Source organism: Sorex fumeus, unplaced genomic scaffold (assembly GCF_029834395.1).
Source record: "Sorex fumeus unplaced genomic scaffold, SorFum_2.1 ptg000003l, whole genome shotgun sequence".
Classification (NCBI taxonomy): Eukaryota; Metazoa; Chordata; class Mammalia; order Eulipotyphla; family Soricidae; genus Sorex; species Sorex fumeus.
In genome coordinates this window covers 41,568,747-41,587,007 of record NW_026606060.1, presented here as the reverse complement: position 1 = coordinate 41,587,007, position 18,261 = coordinate 41,568,747, and the positions used below count along the sequence as shown (strand labels likewise).

Genomic DNA, 18,261 nt, shown 5'->3' with positions numbered 1-18,261 from the left:
GGGGGGGGGATCTGCGCATTTCTAATATCCACAGCTGTGCGAGGGCTAGAATTACGCCCCCTCCTAACCACATCCCACGTGGTACCCAGAACACCGCTGGAACAGCAGAAAACTATTTACAGACATGTATGGAGGGAAAAGGTTTGTGCTTTTCCATTTTGCACAAGTGTGCCGCAATGAGTTAAGGGCAGAGCTGCTCTTTGGAAAAGTGACCCAGAATTCAAAATTATTAAAAATGCCATTAGGACAGGGGGTGCTGGAGCAATAGTACAATGGGTGCAATTGTCTTACACATGGCTGACCTAGGTTTGTTCTCTGCCACACCACAGAGTACCCTGAGCTCTGCCAGTAGTGATCCCCGAGCACAGAGCCAGGAGTAAGCCCTAACCATCATGGGTGTTTCCCCTCCACCCCCCAAATAGACAATGCTGGGTGTGCCAGGAAGAAGTGTCACAAGTTTCCCTACTAGGGTCTTATTAATCCTCCCACACTTCTCTGAGGCCGGGGAGCATCCTGTGAGCTCCTCCTTAAGGAATGAAAACCAAATTAAATCAAAGAAAGATTAATGTCACTGGATAGATCTGGGGCCGTTCTGTGTCTCCAGCCCAGAGCACAACTGGTACACAACGGCAGTTTCGAATTAAATTCTTTCCACTGGTGCAGAGCTCCAGGACTTGAGGTGACAACAAGGCCAGTGCCCTTTGAGAATGAGTGGGCTGCGCTGAAACACAGCACAGAGGATTCTAGATTTTTTCATCATCAGAATTAGGAGGTGTGACTCTGATGATGGGAAGGAGGTGACCCAGGGAGAAATGGACCCCTGGGCACAATTGAAAGTCACTCCCGAAAGAAACAGAAGCTGCGTATGTGCCACACCATGAAGAAGGAAGGGAAAATTTTTTTCTTTGCAGGTAAAACACTATCTTTATGGCAGGAGTTGGAAGATAATTCCATAAAAATTGATTTTCTGGAAATACACAGGGTTAAATTTGTTATTTAACCTTATGAAACTGCTGTTTTGTAGATAAAAATGGCCCAAATATGAGCAATTTTATGTGGCGGCACCTAAGAGGAAAGGCTAGAATTTAGCTTAAGAATCTTATGAAACATTATAAATATTGCCCACATCCAAAATTTAAATATAAATATGATCAGAAATATTGTGATACTAGTTCCTTGAAAAAAAATCTGAAAAGAACATAATCAAAGTGGCCTATGGAAACCCAGACTGGTATCATTCACCCCAATTTATGAGAAACGGCATCAAGAGGGAACCAAACCCTACTCAGATCCAGTCCCATGGACGAGTTGCCACTTGGCAGTATACCAATCTTCCCTTCTTCCTCCTTTGTCTTTATCTCTGACACCCAAGAATGGGAGGTCATCCAAAAGTAGAGAGAAAGAGGGAAACTGTCTGCCATAGAAGTAGGGGGAAAGTTGGGATGGGGGGGCGGAGATAATATACTGAGGACATTGGTGGTGGAAAATGTACACTGGTGGAGGGATGGGTGTTTGATCATTGTATGGCTGAAACTCAAATATGAAAACTTTGTAACTGTATCTCATGGTGCTTCAATTAAAAGAAAAAAAAAGAATGGGAGGCCAAGAGAAAGGATTCTGTTCCTTGGGGCCAGAAAAAAAGATAACTTCACTCAGCCCGCTGCAGAGGAGGCTCTGGGCTCCTCAGAGCCTGTGGCAGTGCCTGGCAGAACATTCTCCACAGACACAATTCTCCTCTCTCTGCTCCCCCTCTTTTCTCTCCTCTCCTCTCCCCTCCCCTCCCCTCCCCTCCCCTCCCCTCTCCTCTCTCTCCCCCCCCCCTCTCTTTCTCCCCTCCTCCCCCCACTTAGAGAGTTCCAGATAGAGAACAAAGTCCTGACAGGCTTCCTGTTGCTTTCTGGGGTACTTGGGATCGTTCCTGGGCCAGGAGCAGACTCCCGAGAGGCCTGTGAGAAAGATCCCCAGCAGAGTCTCTGTGGGAGGCAGCTGAGCCTTCAGACCTTGCAATTGGGACCTGAAGCACTTCTCAGGTTCTGATTGGCCTGCCAGAGTCAGCTCTTGAAGGAGAGCCCCTCTCAGACTGTCTTCAAGGAACGCTGGCCTTAAGGCGGGTGAAAGGAAGGTCTGGAACAGGGAAAAGTCCTTACAAATGCACAGTTCCGGGATGCATCAGAGCTGAAGAGAGGTCACAGTTTTGAACGTGACCACAAAGGCAGAAAAGGCAACGGCCAGGAGTTTTCCTGAATTGGCCCCGGCTCTCCAGCCAAGCACTCTACTTCTGAGGCATGAGTGAGCACACAGTTCTGAGCAAAGGGCCCCCGGGTGACCCCAGTCCTTCCTGCAATTCCTCCTGCTTCAGTTTTCCAGACTGGGGTGTCAGGGAGAAGAATGAGGACACTTTGGCAAGTTTCTGTGCTTCTCAGAGCCTCAGAATGAAAATAATGACGTCTGCCTTGTTGGACCACCGAGAAGACAAAAGGAGCTACTTTTAGTCAAGACTCCTAGGACAGTGCTTAGTACACCATCAGCCTTCTGTGCATTCCTTAAATAACGGAAGCCACTCACTGTGAGTAGCTCCATCTCTTCAGCTTAATCCACGGAGAGCGAGACACGTGGCCCAGCGACCCTCTGGAGCATTTCTGAGTGCTCAGTGTCATGTGAAAGACAATGTATGAGCAGAGACACTTTAACTTGAGCAGCACCTGTTATAGCAAACGTTGCCTGACGACCCTGTGGTCTGTTCTGCCCCTCAAAACCTCACTCTGGTCAAGTGTTGTGATCTGGTGAGAACATTTCCTGTTGGGATATGACACCTCCTGAAATCATGATTGCCAATCAAGGCAGCCTGTGGGAGTAATAATACCAGCCAGCCAGAGTCCACATGGGTACTGGGGAGAAACCATCCACTCCCCCCACCCCCACCTACACACACACACTCTCTCTCTGTCTCTCAGCATGCACAAAGGTGTGTAAATACACACACCTTTCCTGCATGCACATACACTTCTCTGCATGCAAACACATATGTACCCTTTCCCTGCACATTCACTTTTTCTCTGCACACAGTCTTTCTTTCTTTTTATACACGCACACACACACACACACACACACACACACACACACACACATACACACTGGTTTCAGTTTTATGCACAGCCCAGCCTCCCCTCCTCTGCAGTGAACGCACTCAGAGCCCCCCTCTCCCCCACCCCTCCCCCGCTCCCAGTTAGGGAAGCTCTCCCCTGGATTTAATTAGAGGGAAAAAGAAGCCTCTGGCTACGCGTGTTTGCAAAGACCCCGGTCTCACTTGAATCTGCACAGAACACAAGGCTGGAGCAGAAATCCCCCTCCTCTGCTCAGCTGGCGTAAAATGAGGTGATAAAAGCACCTTCCTCATGGGGCTCTGGGGAAAGAAATGCCACACACAAGCCTGTCTGTGTGTGCGCTCCCTTACACCTGTGTCTGCGTGTATGACTGTGTGTGCTGGGTATCCGTGCATAAGTGCCTGTGTGTGTGACTGTAAATGTACCATGTGTCCGTGTGTGTGTGTGTGCCTGTGTGTAACTATGTGTGTCCATGTGTGTTATGTCTGTGCATGTGTGTGCAGCGTGAGCATACCACACTGGCTGCAGATAATCCTCTTGGGAAGCCTCAGGAGAAGCTGGGGACGGAGGATGTCTAATGGACAGCAACAGCTGGCCAGCAGTTCGGGGCCCTGAGTCGCCTCTCCCCTGCTCGCAGATGCCCTGGGGCACCTGGTGTTCAAACCTGGACAGTAACTCCTTCAGAGGAGCCAGAGGGACGCGCTCCCGCAGTGGGGACTTTGTTTAGACAGGAGGAGGAACTGGCCGTCACTAAAGATTAACTTTAAAACCTAACTAATTTGGTCTAATTGGAGGGAGGTAAGTCTGAATCACTTAAAACTCTGAGTTAGATCCTATTTTTAAATGAAATATAGTTTTTTGCTTTCAAGCACTTACAGTGACTCAAACTAGGGTGCTTTAGTAAATGAATAAGAGTGATAATTAGCATCTTGTCTCTTTGGAGGGAAATGCAAATGCCAGAGAACACGTTTCTCTGTTCACAAAAGGGCAAAAGTAAGCTGCAGCCTGGCTCTCTGGAACAAGGTGGCCCCATGGTGTGTGTGTGTGTGTGTGTGTGTGTGTGTGTGTGTGCGCGCGCGCAAATCACACGCTGAATGTGTTGTGTTTGCATCATGTGTTGTGTGTGCTCTATATGGTACATGTGCTGTGTGGTTCTATGTGTATGTGTGGCCGTGGGGGAAAGCCTATGCATGCTACAGGTCTATGCAGCTGCAGCTGGTGGGCTGGGGTGGAATCCTTCCCCCGAAGCAAGGGGTCATTAAAAAGCAGGCATCCGGCTGCTCTGGTCCAGGCTGAGAGCGCGCTGGGCTGCCCCCTGACCTCCCTGTTTCCTTCAAGCTCCCTGCCTTTATTTGCCTTCCGGCTTAGCTCTTTAAACAGGCAGAGAATCCTCTAAATACGCATGTCCTAGTCTTGTCATTTATTACCACCATGTGGCAGCGGTGTGAGGGGATGAAGCCAATAAATCACTTAGACGGGAAGTGACTGGGGGCCGGATTAATTCCATTATCATCTCTAAGCAGAGAGGTGTCTAGCCTGGTCCAGTCTCCCCAAAGACAGACGCTCCGCCTGACAGAGCTGCGTCCTGGTGTGCCCTGGACAGCGCCTTCTCTCCAGGTTCTGTGCAGAGAGTGGTCAGACCCCCGGCCTTGGGGGCCCCCTGCAGGCCACTGGGCAGCTAAACAGCTTCCCAAACCCTCCCTGAAGAGGAGTGTGCAGGTCTTGGAGGGGGGGTTCCTTCCTCCTGGGCTGGCCCCCACACTCTGGCAGACACCCCAGGCACAGAAGGCAGGAGGTGTTGGGGTAAGGGGGGGCTGGCCCTGCACCTCAAACTCAGCGTTCCCCCCAGCATGCAGTGGGTAGGGTGGTACCTCCTTCCCAACCTCCTCCCTGTCATGCTGCCTCCCTTGGGGCAGCAGCGCTTCTCCAAGTGTGGCCCATTGACAAGAATATGCACTTCCAGAAAGTTCCCTGGGGATTTTTACTAACTCCAAAATGCTCAGAAAACTGCAGCAATTTGGCAGGATGATTCGCAGGCTGGGAAGTCTGCGCTGCTGGCAGGGGAGTGTGGGAGCTGGCTGTGACCCCCCCTCCCTCATTTCTCTGCCGGGTCCCCTTCAGCAGAGTGCTGGGGGATTTCCCTGCCCCCCCCCCCCCACCAGGCTATCACCCAAAGCAGCTCATGTTTACAATTTGGCTCTGAGGTCTACTCGGCCCATGGGCCAAGGAGGGGCCAGGAAGCTGGTCTCTCCTCTGGGCTGTTCTCTAGAAAGCTCTGTTGAAGGAGCAGCCTGCTTCAGACCACCACCTCTCTGCACCCTTGTGTGCCGCTGGGAATACCCCTTCACCCGAGGATCCCCCCAGCTCACTTCTGAACCCACCTGCCTGCCCCCCCCCCCCACCGCCCCGCAACCCCAAGTAGGTCCACTGGGCGCTTTCCCCATCTAATGGGTTGCTGATGGCCATTTGGGAAACCTTACCCTCCCAGGTGTGCGCCCCTCATTACCTCCATGCTCCATGCATAGCCACGGGGAAGCCACACACAGTTCTCTGCTTACCACCTGCCCTGTGCAAGGAGCAAATTCAAAGTCCCTGGGGCCAGCACTGCCTGCAGCATCAGCTGCTCAGCCCCCAGGTTGCACACCTGGCCCAGCCACGCACAGCCACAACCCCCGCCCGTATACAGGCAGCGGATCTATTCTCTGAGGTTAGACTCCTACCAGACCTGCTCCTGGTTGGGCTCCGGGTCAGGGAAGCCATGTAGAAAGTCCCGGGAATGACTAAACCAGCACCCAGGATAGGACCGTTGGGCCAAGACAGGGCTGCGGAGGCAGCGTCACAGAAAGGGTCCTGCCACGGCATGGACTGCAGCCTGGCTGTGGCCTTTCTGTGGCAGAGCACGCCACTCCCTGCCACCTGTGCCCATGGCCCCTCCCAGCCGGCAGGCGTTTCCTCCTTCCCCGAGTCTCCACGGAGTCATGGCTCTCGCCAGGAACGCCTCTCAGATCGTTGGGGTCACAGCACCATGACCCAGTGCAGGGCAGTGGCTCATCTTTTGCCTCCTTTCTCGGCATCTCCCCTCCCCAGGTCAGGGAACCTGAGTCCCCCATCTGGGTCCCAGCACACGGAGGCTACAACCAAGACTTATGGGCGCGGCCATCCCGGAGCCCTGGACAGGCCCACATCCGAACAGAAAACAGACGCGGCCACGGCAGCTGAGTCCCCCGGCCCCTGCCGCTCTCCAGTGCTGGGCTCTGATGCCCTGCGTGTCCCTGTCACCTCCACACTTCCTCAGCATTGGGGCAAGAGTGGGCATGAAAGATACGGCCGACACATGGAAACATGGACCTTCATTAGGAACACCCCACAGGAAAGGCGTTGGGGTCTACAGAGACCTCTGTCAGGCCTTTCACTGCCGAGTCTGTGGCAAGCTCAAGACTCAGTGTCCACAGAACCTGAGCACTCCTAAGGGCGAAGGTACCAATGAAGTAAAGGCCAGGGATGCCGCCGGACAGCTGGAAACAGAAGCCCCGGGAGATAGTGGACTCCGGCTCTTCTCGGCCCACCCCCAACACGGGCCAGCTGCGCATCTCTTACCTCATAGTGGCCGATGGTGTTTAGCTTGGTTATCCCATCCTCAAGGATCACCGAGGAGCTGTCAATATCCAGAAGTTCTTTCTGCCGGGTGCCTACCTGGAGCTCTGGAAAAGAAAAGGTATGTGGAGGGGTTGTTCCCTTAGAAAATCACAATCGGGAAGTCTCAGGACCACACTCAGCCATGTGTGGCATTAACTCAGAAGCGAATGAAAACTTAAGGCGGGAAATGTTTGTTTGAAGATGCAGCGAGACAGCACCCTGAGTTTGCTGCACTTCACTTTGGTTTGTGCTTAAGGCACTGACTTTGAAAGGTCCCTTTTACTCTGGAGCCTAAAGCCTGGAAGTGGAGCAAAATGAAGACAAAATGAGGCATCTGCAGAGGGGCTGAGTGTGTCAGAAAATATCGTGTGTGTGTGTGTGTGTGTGTGTGTGTGTTTGTATGTGAGATGCTAACCTCTGCATGCAAGTCCCCAGTGGCTGAATTCCAACATCACACCCTTAGAAACTGTGCCCCGAGCTCAGTTTGTCTTACCAAGGTGGGTTTTCATTTTGAGGGACCCACATGTTTATTATTTTAATACCACCGACATCAAATGATGGGGAGCAGGCACATTAAAACTTATACTTTGGCCGCCCACTCTGAGCAGTGCCAGGGACAGCACCTGGGCCTCCCTCTGCTGTCCAGCCAAACTCCTGCCCCTGGACTGCTCTTTGGGACCGCCAGCCCCATCACTCACACAATCACACAGGCCCAGGTAGGTGAGAGCAAGCAGGGGGTGTCCTTCCCAACAAAGTTGGTCCTCCTATTTCCTGTTATCCTAGGCAGTCCCCCATCTGCGCCACTCTATCCCTTTGGGCATCTGAGTGTGCAAGCCACTGCTGCTGGATTTCAGTGCTCAGAGCTGGCTTTGGGAGGTTGCCCGAGCATTCTCTTTATCTGTCTTATCTCCTGGTGGTTACCTTTTAGTTTTTCTTTATTTCGGGAGCAGAGCGGGAGGGTTGCTACCACTAGCAGTGCTCAGAGGCTACTCTTTGACTCTGTGCTCAGGAGTGACTCCTCCCACTCCCAGGGGACCACACGTGGTGCCAGGGCTGGAACCAGGAGCAGCCAACAATGCAAGGCCTTACCCCCATCCTGCCCAGCAGCCCTGCCTTAGCTCTCTGAGGCCAGCCATGGAGGTGGTCTGGGAGAGCTGGTGCACCATCAGAGGCCAGGGGGCAGTTCTCAGATGGCTTCCCCAGCAACCTGTCTTGCTCTGTGGTAAGCCCAGGAACCCTGCAAGAGCATCACTAGCCTTGGGGAGGTGAGACAGAGGCCACTGAGCCAAGTCCCTGGAGGCCTCTGAAACACACACACAGGTGCCAAGTGGTCCAATGTAAGGATGCAGGTCCCTCATCTAGGTTTCCAGGCAAGGGTTCTCTATTCTAAACCTACCTCTGACTGGGGGATGGAGCAATAACATAGAGGATAGGGCATTTATTTGTCTTGCACCCAGCCGACCCGGGTTCGATTCCCAGCATCTCATATGGTACTCTGAGCACCACCAGGCATTGATTCCTGAGTGCAAAGCCAGGAGTAATCCCTGTGCATCGCTGGGTGTGAACCAAAAAGCAAAAAAAAAAATAATAAATAAATAAACCTACATCTGACCTGTCTAAGCAGGAGAAAATGGAAGCCCAGGGGACGCGGAGGGCAGTGTCCACCAGCAGCAGTTCCGTATTTGCTTGATTTTTCACTCCCATGTTCTCCCACCCCCACTCTCTCACCCTCCTTTCTTCCCTCAATGGCCTTTTTTTCCTTCCCTCTACAGGAGGCTGGACCTGGAGGGCTGGGTGGGAGGATTTTAATTGCCTGCTTAGTGGAGGCAACTCGGGGGCACTGGGGGAGATGAACCTTGCTGGCTGCCTGTCGCCGCTGCATTTTCCCTCTTCTTCTCCTGTCCCATTATCTGCTATCAAATCCCATGGCGGTCTCCGGGGAGGGCAGCGTGGAGCTCAACTTTAAAATGTTGATGAACATTTGAGTGAAGTGGAGCCCTGTTAGCTGGCTCCCGCATATGCTCCGCTCTGCTGTGTACCAATAAAGGCGGCAAATGAATTCTGAGCAGATGCTTCTCTGGGAGGTGGGGGAGGCGGGAGGAGCCACTTAATGCAGGGAGGCGATTAGCAGGGGAAGATGACCTTTCTCAGCACATGTGAGGGACTTAACACCCTGCTAGGGGGGCCACCCACTAATGACACCCTCCATATCACAACAAACAAATCAAATGCCAGTGTAAAAGGCAACAGGGAGGGCGCCAGCTTGACACCTTTGTGTCCTTCTGAGGCCCAGGGAGCATGCATGCATGCATCTGATTTACAAACATAATATCTTAGCACACCGCCTGCCTCTGGGGGCGGGGGGATGGGGACTTGCTGCAAAGGAGCAAAGGAGTGTGAGGCTTTGGAGAGAAAGTGGAGCCATGTCTTGGCCCTGGGACATGTCTGACAGGGCAGTTCAGGACCCACAGGTGCCAAACAGAAGGAGGGAATGGGGCGAGGGGTTGAGGGGGAGAGGAAGGAAGTACAGAGAGGAGGGGATGCTCACCAAGACCAATCTCGTTCAGCTGCAGTCCGTAAGGAGAGCCATTTTTGCTCAGGAATGCTTGGAAAATCTTTTCTTTCGCTTGGCCGATGGTGTCACAGTCAAGAACGTTGACGGAGATATTCCGACAGACGTCCGCGCTCTCGTGTTCCGGGATTTTTTCAAAGACAACGTTTAATGCCTGTGAGACAGGTTCCCCAATTAGCGGAAGTCACCTGCTCGGCTAAGGACAGACCCCCAGTCTCTGGCAGCGCCTCAGCAAACACCGGCCCACATTCGACCAGCCTCATTTTTTCTTTTTCCTGCCATTATCCATTCTTCTCAGAGATAACGGCAAGGAAAGCAAAGTTTAAAAACTCTCATTACAGAAGAAACAAATAAAGATACATATTAGTGAGTAAGATATCAGAGCACATGAATACTCTAAAAAAGAAGATGGTTTCTAATTACAGCTTCAAAAGTACAAAGGAAAAAAGAAAAGTCTCAGGCAGGCTGAGCGGGAGACGGGGGCAGCCTGTTGATGATCTTTCCTATGCACAGGACCATGAAATCCCAGCTATGAGGCTGGAGGTGTTGGGACCGTCAGGGGTCCCCATATTCAAGGTACCCAAATGTCGCTCTCTCACAAACAGCACTGCTCACAGCCAGGCAATCCCCTCTCTGCACCTCAGTCTCCAGGGTGCCCTTTAAGCCCCATCCTGTTATTCCTGAACTCATGACTCCACATCACCCTGCTACCACTTAGCTTGTGTCAGCAAACCTCATCCTGGAGCAGCGCCACCCGCCAAGCAGACAAACAGGACAGAAAGGTCTCTATGTGTGTGGACACACAAGCTGGCAAGATTTCCAAATGCACAGAAGAGCCACTTTGGCAAGACTCGCCTGAGCATCAATGGACAGACTTACAGCCATGCTCTGGTCTCTGGTCCCAACTGGGGGAATAGGGAGCTGGTGGGCCGGGGAGTGGGGGTGGGGGGTCACAGTTACCCACCCTTGGTGAGCCTGACCATACTCAGGGAATCTACAAGGACAATTAGACAAGGGGGTTATCAAGGAAACATAAAGGGGGAAAATGACTGGAAACCCAGATCACCAGAGAATTGGGATCCCCATGTCCCACTATATGTGGCATGGCCTCCATAGTCTTGTGAAGACTGAGGTGAACAGGGGAGACCAGAGGATGTGGGTCCCAGTGGGGCAAGAGTTGCTGTGACACACTTACCCTTAGTATGTACACCGATCATCATGGTCAGGCCTGGTGTGATGGGGGTGTTGCCAGCGCCCACACCAGATGGCTAGTACTCACACAACCCCAGTCACCTCATCCGCCTCACCCTAATCTGTCAGAGCAGAGAGGGGCCTACACCAAGCTGCCTGCCAGTCTGGGGTCACCTTTCCTACTCCCACCCCTGGCTCACTGGGTGACCTGCCAGCCCCATATGAGACCTTGGGCACCTGGTCTGTCCCTCAGCATCCTCACGCACCCTGCAGGAATATCTGTGTCCTGTATGACCAGGAACCGAGTGGGCCCTTAACTGGCTGGGGAGGGGGGGAGGGGAGGAAGGTATCTGGGAGGTAAGACGGGGGTGGCAGTCCCTGGCCTGGAAAGTGGGATGTCAGGTTCTCGAAACGTGCCTTCTCTTAGCTGCCTTAGAAGTGGGCCACCCCAGACTCTGGGCGTGAAGATGAGCTTAAGCTCAGTGCAGTGCTAATCCAGTCCCCTGAGTCTACACTGGGGAGTGAGTCTACACTCCCTCCAGCATGCTTCTCTCAAGCTCCAGACCTGCCACCCAGAGAGGGGACGGTGGGAGGACAATCAGCAAACAAACTCTGGGGAGAAAGTGGGGTGGGCAGGGAGGCCTACGGAGAAGGTGTCCTAGAAGCAAACGATGGTGCAGCCTCAGGCCTGGTGCTCTACCCTGCCTCCCATATCAGCAATGCTGAGTGGGGCCTTGAGGGCCAGACACCCAGCAAATGAACTGCAAGGCATTCTTCTTCTATCTCCCCAACGTCTGATGAAGGAGGGCTGTAGTCACCCTCATTTTATTTATTTCTTTAAAAAAATTGGGGGGTTCTCCTAAGTAGTGCTCAGGAGGCCTGGGAGCCTGACCCAGTGACTCTTGGCTGACGAGCCCAGTGAGTCAATGCTTGGTCCCCAGGATGTGGTGCTGCTTGGCCCAGTGGGCATGTCTGGGGTACCATGCAGTGCTGGGAACCAAACTAGGTCCTGCTGCATGGAAGGCCTGTACCTTATCCCCTATCCTATCGCTTTGTTCCCCCACTGCACCCATTTGGAAGAGAGCAGAAAGAGGCAGAGAGGCTGTAACTTCTAGCAGGGACACACAGCTAGGAACAGAGCTGGGAGCTGGGAGTCACTGACGAATGGGCCTTCTTCCCACCACCGAGAAAAAGAAAATTTTCAGTTTCTATCTCCAAGGAGGGGCTATATCACTAAATGATGATATGTAACAACAGCCAAGGAAGGTGTGCTTTAAGCGTGCCAAGGGCTGTAGTGAGGAGTATGTCTGAGGAAAGAAGAATTCCAGACATTCCTGATGTGATTTTATATATATATATATGTATATATATATATACACACACACACATATATATACATATGTATATGTGTGTGTGTATATATATATATATATATATATATATATATATATATATATCTGGAGTGATAGCACAGCGGTAGGGCGTTTGCCTTGCACGCGGCTGCCACAGCTGAAACAGGTTCAATTTCTCCATCCCTCTCAGAGAGCCCGGCAAGCTATCAAGAGTATCTCGCCTGCATGGCAAAGCCTGGCAAGCTACCCGTGACTTATTTGATATGCCAAACACAGTAACAACACACACACACACACACACACACATATATATATATATATATAGTGAGATCTGGAGGTGCTCAGGGACTATTCTGAGTCATCTCCATGAGTCATCTCCATGGTGCTTGGGGTACAATGGGGTACCACATTGTGATACCCAAGGATCAAACTGGAGTCGGCTACATACCAAGCCAGAGCCTTAAGCCCTGGACTATCTCTCTGGCCCCGAGATGCTCCTGACTATTCCTAGCGGGGCACAGAGAGTTCAGGTAAATGGTACAAGGTCAGCCAGCAAGAAAACAGGAGAAGCGGGAATGCTAACTCTGGATTCCTCCACACTTGGTGATCCAGATGGAAAGGGTTTGGCAAATTCCATGTGTCCGCATCGCTGGGACGGCCATGAATTTTTAATGCTCGCAGATGGCTAAGTGCTCTGAAATGTGCACTGATCTCCTCCCCAGAAATCTGCCCCTCTGTAAAGAGAAATTGCTCTGGTTCTCCCCGTGTCCTTGGCACAGCAGCACCCGTGGGGCTGGGCAGCAGGTATATTTGCTATCCAGTCAGCCACCTCTCTGCCTTGTCTGTTAACAGAAGCCAGGTGCTGGCAGCTGGGGCCCAGCCTAAGGTAGGAAACACCTTCTCCAGGGACCCTACTCTGACCAGGGAGACATAAGGGGAAAGGGTTTCTACCCTGACAAAAGACATGCAAGGCAGTAGGAGCAGTGGCAGCTGTTTTGTGACTAGGAGGGAGGGCCCAGATAAGAAGGGAGATGGGACACTGCTGAGGAGATAGAAAGGCCTCGAGGTTGTTTATCTTTGGACACTGTGCTGCATTGTGCTGTCGGAGCAATTCTACACTCTTACTATTTCACACACCATTAGTTAGAGTTTTTTCTTAGTACCAAAAGCACCAACATGAGAGAGCTCACTCTGTTGATGCTGCGGTAGATAAATTCATTCCCTGACTTCCAGCTACTCCACACCTATTTGTGCTCCAAGTAGTAGCGATCACAGACAGTAGAATGTGGCACAGATCCTGCTGGTAAGTATATGAAGACTGTTAGAAAGAACAACAGCTGTACAGACACATGAATTCTAGTATCAGAGAGGAACTAGTACTACAGTAAAGAAAGAGTGCTTCAGGAGTTCATGGAAATACTACTTCTGGCTTGGAGGAATGCAAAGGGAGAGAAACCAGGGAAGGCTTCCTGGAGAAATGGCATTTTAACTGGGTCTGGGAAGGAGCAGGATGGGCAATGACCCAAGGAGGTCTATGGTTCCTGGAGGTACTTGGTTTCAATTATCATTAGCCCTGTGAGCAGCAACTTTTAATCACATTCAAGCCCTCCGCCAGGTCAGGTGGTCTAGACAATTAATCTCACTAGGAGAGAGTGGAGGCTGGAATCCTTTAGCCCTGCTTACCTCTCATCCCTACCCCCTCCTGTCTTAGAGAAGCCTGTCCTAGTCATGCAGGGGGAAGAGGGTGAGGATGAGGCATGCTATTTTAGGTTTCTAATAAAGCAGTGCTTCCTAAGTGCATGTACCGGGAATTGTCTTAAGTGCTTTGCTAATTCACCCTCACCGCTGCTTCAGGACAGGGGCACCCGTAGTCCTTCAGTCAATGGAAGAAGCTTGAGGAAGCTTCTGAAATCTGTGTGCAACCTGAGAACAGGAGCGGGGCCCGGACAGGTCGTGTCCATACTCTGGTCTGTGAGACCAAAAGGCCAATGCAGGTGAGGCGCAGACTCAGGCCACTCGGAGCACTCTCCAAATGCCACAGAGACCACTGGTAGGAACAGCCCCCTCCTGACCTCTGTTCCACATGGAACTTCACAGAGCCCAGCCCTCCTGGGGATCGTGCAGGGTCCATACACGACCCAAAGGTCTCCTGAGTAGTGCACAGGAGGCCTGAGACCCCACCCACGATGCTCAGCCAACTGGACCATCCTAGGTTGAACAGCCCTGAGGATGCGGTGCTGCTTGGTACGTGGGCCACTCTGAGAGTGCCAGGGGCCTCCAGATCTGCATCCCAACAATGCTTTCTGGTCCATGTGGTGCAGGGGATTGATCCCAGGTTGGGCACTTGCTGACTGTGTACCCTAAACTGCTAAATTATCTTCTGGCCTTGAACCCATGGGCATTTGGGGGGCAAGGGGGAAGGTGTTGGGCCACACTCAACTGTGCTCAGGGATCACTCCTGGAGGGGTTCCATGGACTATATGTAGTGCTGACAGAAGCAGGGTCAGTCACGTGGAAGAAAAGGGCTTTAATCTCTGCACTACCTCGGGCCCCATCCTAGAGGTATTTTTATGGAGCTTATGTGTACCTGGAATGAAGATGCCCTTTCCCAAGCTCTGTTGCCTGGGTATGGCCATGCGACAAAATTCTGGCCCCTGAGTTAGGTGGTGGCATCATGGGGCAGCTGCTGAGAAAGGCCCTTAAAACACAGCTTGTAGGGCCAGAAAGACAGTAGAGTGGGCAAGGTACTTATCTTGCACAGGGTCAACCCAGGCTTGATCTCTGGCACTGCAGGTGGTCCTCTGATTCTTACCAAGAGTGATCCCTGAGCACAGATTCGGGACTAAGTCCTGAGCACTGCTGGGTGTGTCCCCAATATAAAACAAAAAAATTAAAATAAATTAATAGAGAAATAACTAGAAAGAAAAAGACAGTTGGTGACTGTCCTATGAGGCTTGGGAGGAGCAAACGATTTCAAACCACTGCTCATTTGCAGAAATTTCCTTCCACTCTATGAAAAAGTCATTGCTCCTTAAGAACTGGCACCTTGGGACAAAACTTTTTCGAGCGGGCCCAGTAACGTCTCCATTGGAGACTTTGTTGTTACTGTGTTTGGCATATCGAATACGTCACGGGGAGCTTGCCAGGCTCTGCCATGCGGGCGAGATACTCTCGGTAGCTTGCCGGGCTCTCCGAGAGGGGCGGAGGAATCGAACTCGGGTCGGCCATGTTGGCTGCGTGCAAGGCAAACGCCCTACCGCTGTGCTATCGCTCCAGCCCTTTTTTAATATTAGACTTTAAAATGAAGATATGAAATACCATTATAATGTTTTTGCTTCTGTGTCAGTTGTCTGCAAAAACATTTCTCCTACTTCTGCCAGCCCAGGTGTGAAAACTTTTCAAACTTCAGCCTGTGACCAGGAGGTGACCAAAGGGAAGACAAGAAGGACAGTGTCAAGGACCACTCACCTCCCTGGGACTCCCACAGGATGGCAGGACATCTCACTGTGGCCCCAGGGACTCTACCCCCTGCCCAAGAATGGCCACGGGCCTGTGAACAAGAAGGCCTACTGGAACACGCATGGTCAGGTGCACAGAAAGGACTGGCTCATGTGGGGCATGTCACAGGCCCCCTTTCTGGGGAGTTCATGTGAACTCTGTTCCATGGGCTGTTGTCTGCCATGGATGACAAACGCTTGCATCTAGCATATCCATGTTGACCGGGGCTGGAGAGAGATCTATGTGTGCAGAGATGCAGACTTCGCATGCAGGATGCCTGAGGTCCCTTCCCAGCACTGCCTGGTCTCCTGAGCACTGCTGGGCATAATCCCCCCCCCAAAAAAACTGCCTGGTGTGGGGTGCCCCCCTCCAAAAAAACCCAATTCTACTGGGAAAAGAGTCAGTCCATTCCTGCACCTCACATTGATCAGTAAATCACCACCCTAAACAAATGGCGAGGGGGCACTTTCTGCTTTGTGGACCTTAAGGCTGAGAAGGGAAACTGTTCAGACGAGAATGTTGGTGATAAATAATGCACTGACTCTTTCTGGTATGACAGCCAGACATCTTCCACACACTGTTTTCTGACCTCGACAAACATACAAGGTGAGAGCTTCTAATCTCTGGTTTATAGATGCGGAAGCAGGATGGAAGAGGCTGAGTGCCTTGCACCAAATCACAGAGCAGTGAAGTGGCTGAACCCTGTCACATCCAGGCTGGGGGACCCCAGTCCCCACCCTCTGTGCTGGGCCCTATGACACACTTCCTGTTTTGTCTACCCAACCTACTCTGCAATCGAGGAGGTAGAAAAGTGGCTGGGGAACTGGGGAGAGGGACCAGAACCTGAGGGCATCCCACTCTGTGTGTGTGTGTGTGTGTGTGTGTGTGTGTGTGTGTGTGTATGTGCGTGCGTGATGGGGAGAGGACCCTGCCTCCTCCAGAACCTCCTCATCCTCATTCTCGATCAATAAGGTGGGGGGGGGGGGGAATGGTGCTTTAGCCTTTTTTGGATACCTCAAGATACTAGAAAGCAATTTCCCACAAGCTGATTACAAAGCAGCAACTTTGTCAAAAAAGGTCGGAGGCCAGTGATTGCTTTCATTAAGGAAAACCCATAAAATATATTTCTAATTGCATTTCAGAGCCAAGTAAAGGTCAGGAGAAAAGTTTGGTTCTAAGACACAGATGAATGAGAAAGGCAGGATCGGGATGGGGTGGAGGCTGGCGGGTATGTGGAACTGGTCCCTGAAGTTTAGCATGGGTAGGAGGTGAGAGGCAGAGGAGCTTCTGGTGGCAATCTTCCTCAAGCTGGGACTGGTGGACTTCAGACCCCCAACCAGACACCCCTCTGAGGCAAAAGCCTCCCAGGCCCCCTCAAGGCGCACCACGTCCTTTCCCCACCCTTAACAGACAGTGCAATGCTTCCTGAATGGAGCTCTCTTTCCCTCACCCCCCTCCACAATGGAATAAGGAGGGATCAAGGTTTTTTCCGTTCTGAAGAGAAAAAGAGACTTAGTGGCAACTCTCCTTATATTTAACTTTCATCAGTTTTCTATACTTGCTGGCATGTTAACCTTTGTTTAGAAATCAAGAGAATATCCATCTAATTTCAAATCTGATTTAAAACATTTAAGATAATTTTTAAGATTTTTGGTTTAATGAGTATTCCAGTTTGTTCTGTAGTCACAGAGCCCCAGGAGTTTCAGATTTGTGGCAAGTGATAGGGTGATTCTGTGGGTACACCAGGAAGAAAGAGGCCACGACTCTAGAGCTGGTAGAGGGGGAATTCTAGTTCTTTCACTCTGCCGAAATCTAGATTGAAGGATGGAAACTTTTCTTGGAAAGGCCAGGTAATAAATATTTAAGACCTTGCTGCCTGGATGGTTTCTGTTGCAACTCCTCAATTCTCATGCTATAGCAGGGAAACAGCCCTAGATAGTAGTAAATGAGTGAGCAGACATGGCCGTGTTCCAATAAAACTTAATTTATAACACCGGGCAGCAGGGCCATATTTGGTCCACAGGCTATTGTCTGCTGACCCTGATCTAGAGAACAGTAATTCCAAACGTAATGCTGACTTTGACAATGCCAGAAAAGACAGATGTAAAAACATACCTTTTATTTCTGCTATGATTTACTATAAACGTCACCATTCTCTGAGGAGTACAAGAATAAATAAGAACTCTTAGTAATGCAATAACAGTCACATCTGAGCCATAAAGAAGAAAATTAAATACCTCTGTACTTAGGTAACTAAATTATTTTCTAATCCCAAGATTATGGGCATGAAGAGAAAAGTCATTGAAAGCACTCATTTAACATTAATTTTTCAATTTCCACTGCTTGCCATCAACTAGGGAATGACTGACCTAAAATGATTAGTTAAAAAAAAAAGTGGTTTTACTTCTTTGATCGGAAGCTCTGAACAGTAAGTATGAAGTTAGCGATGGTTTCGATATTATTGCAAGTCATAATGGAAATGATGTGCGCAGTGATGAAGAGAAAAAGAAGAAGAAAAGAGCTCCAGAACTGTTAATTAACTTCACTGTTTCTCCACAAATGCTAGGAGTATTAAAAACAAGACTGCTGAAGTGCAAACATCAGGATTTAATGAACAATGGGATGTAATTGAAGTAAGAGAATGACTTAATCGGGACAGTATGTTGTTTAATCACGAGGATAATGGATCTTCTGAAAGGACAAGTGAGAACAGGAAGAGCGGTGGGGACAGCACCCTGGCAAACGAAGCGTGAAGACTCGAAAAGGGGAAGGGCTGTGCAGGACCCCAGAGTTCTCATTCAATGCTGCTGCTGCTGCTGCTGCTGCTGCTGCTGTTGTTGTTGTTGTTGTTTGGGGACCACTCTACGGTGCTTAGGGCTGACACCTGGCTCTGTGATCACTCCTGGCT

General features: G+C 50.9%; 1 protein-coding gene across 1 annotated transcript in view; it reads right to left on the bottom strand.

Annotated features, from left to right (window-relative positions):
* The window catches only part of PLXNC1 (plexin C1), a 177,587-nt gene that overhangs the window by 17,096 nt on the left and 142,230 nt on the right, over positions 1–18,261 (bottom strand). The window contains exons 22-23 of the mRNA XM_056115891.1: positions 9,289–9,466; positions 6,702–6,805 (exon numbers count right to left, since the gene is read on the bottom strand). Coding sequence (XP_055971866.1) covers positions 6,702–6,805; positions 9,289–9,466 — 282 coding nt within the window. The remainder of the gene's footprint in view (positions 1–6,701; positions 6,806–9,288; positions 9,467–18,261) is intronic.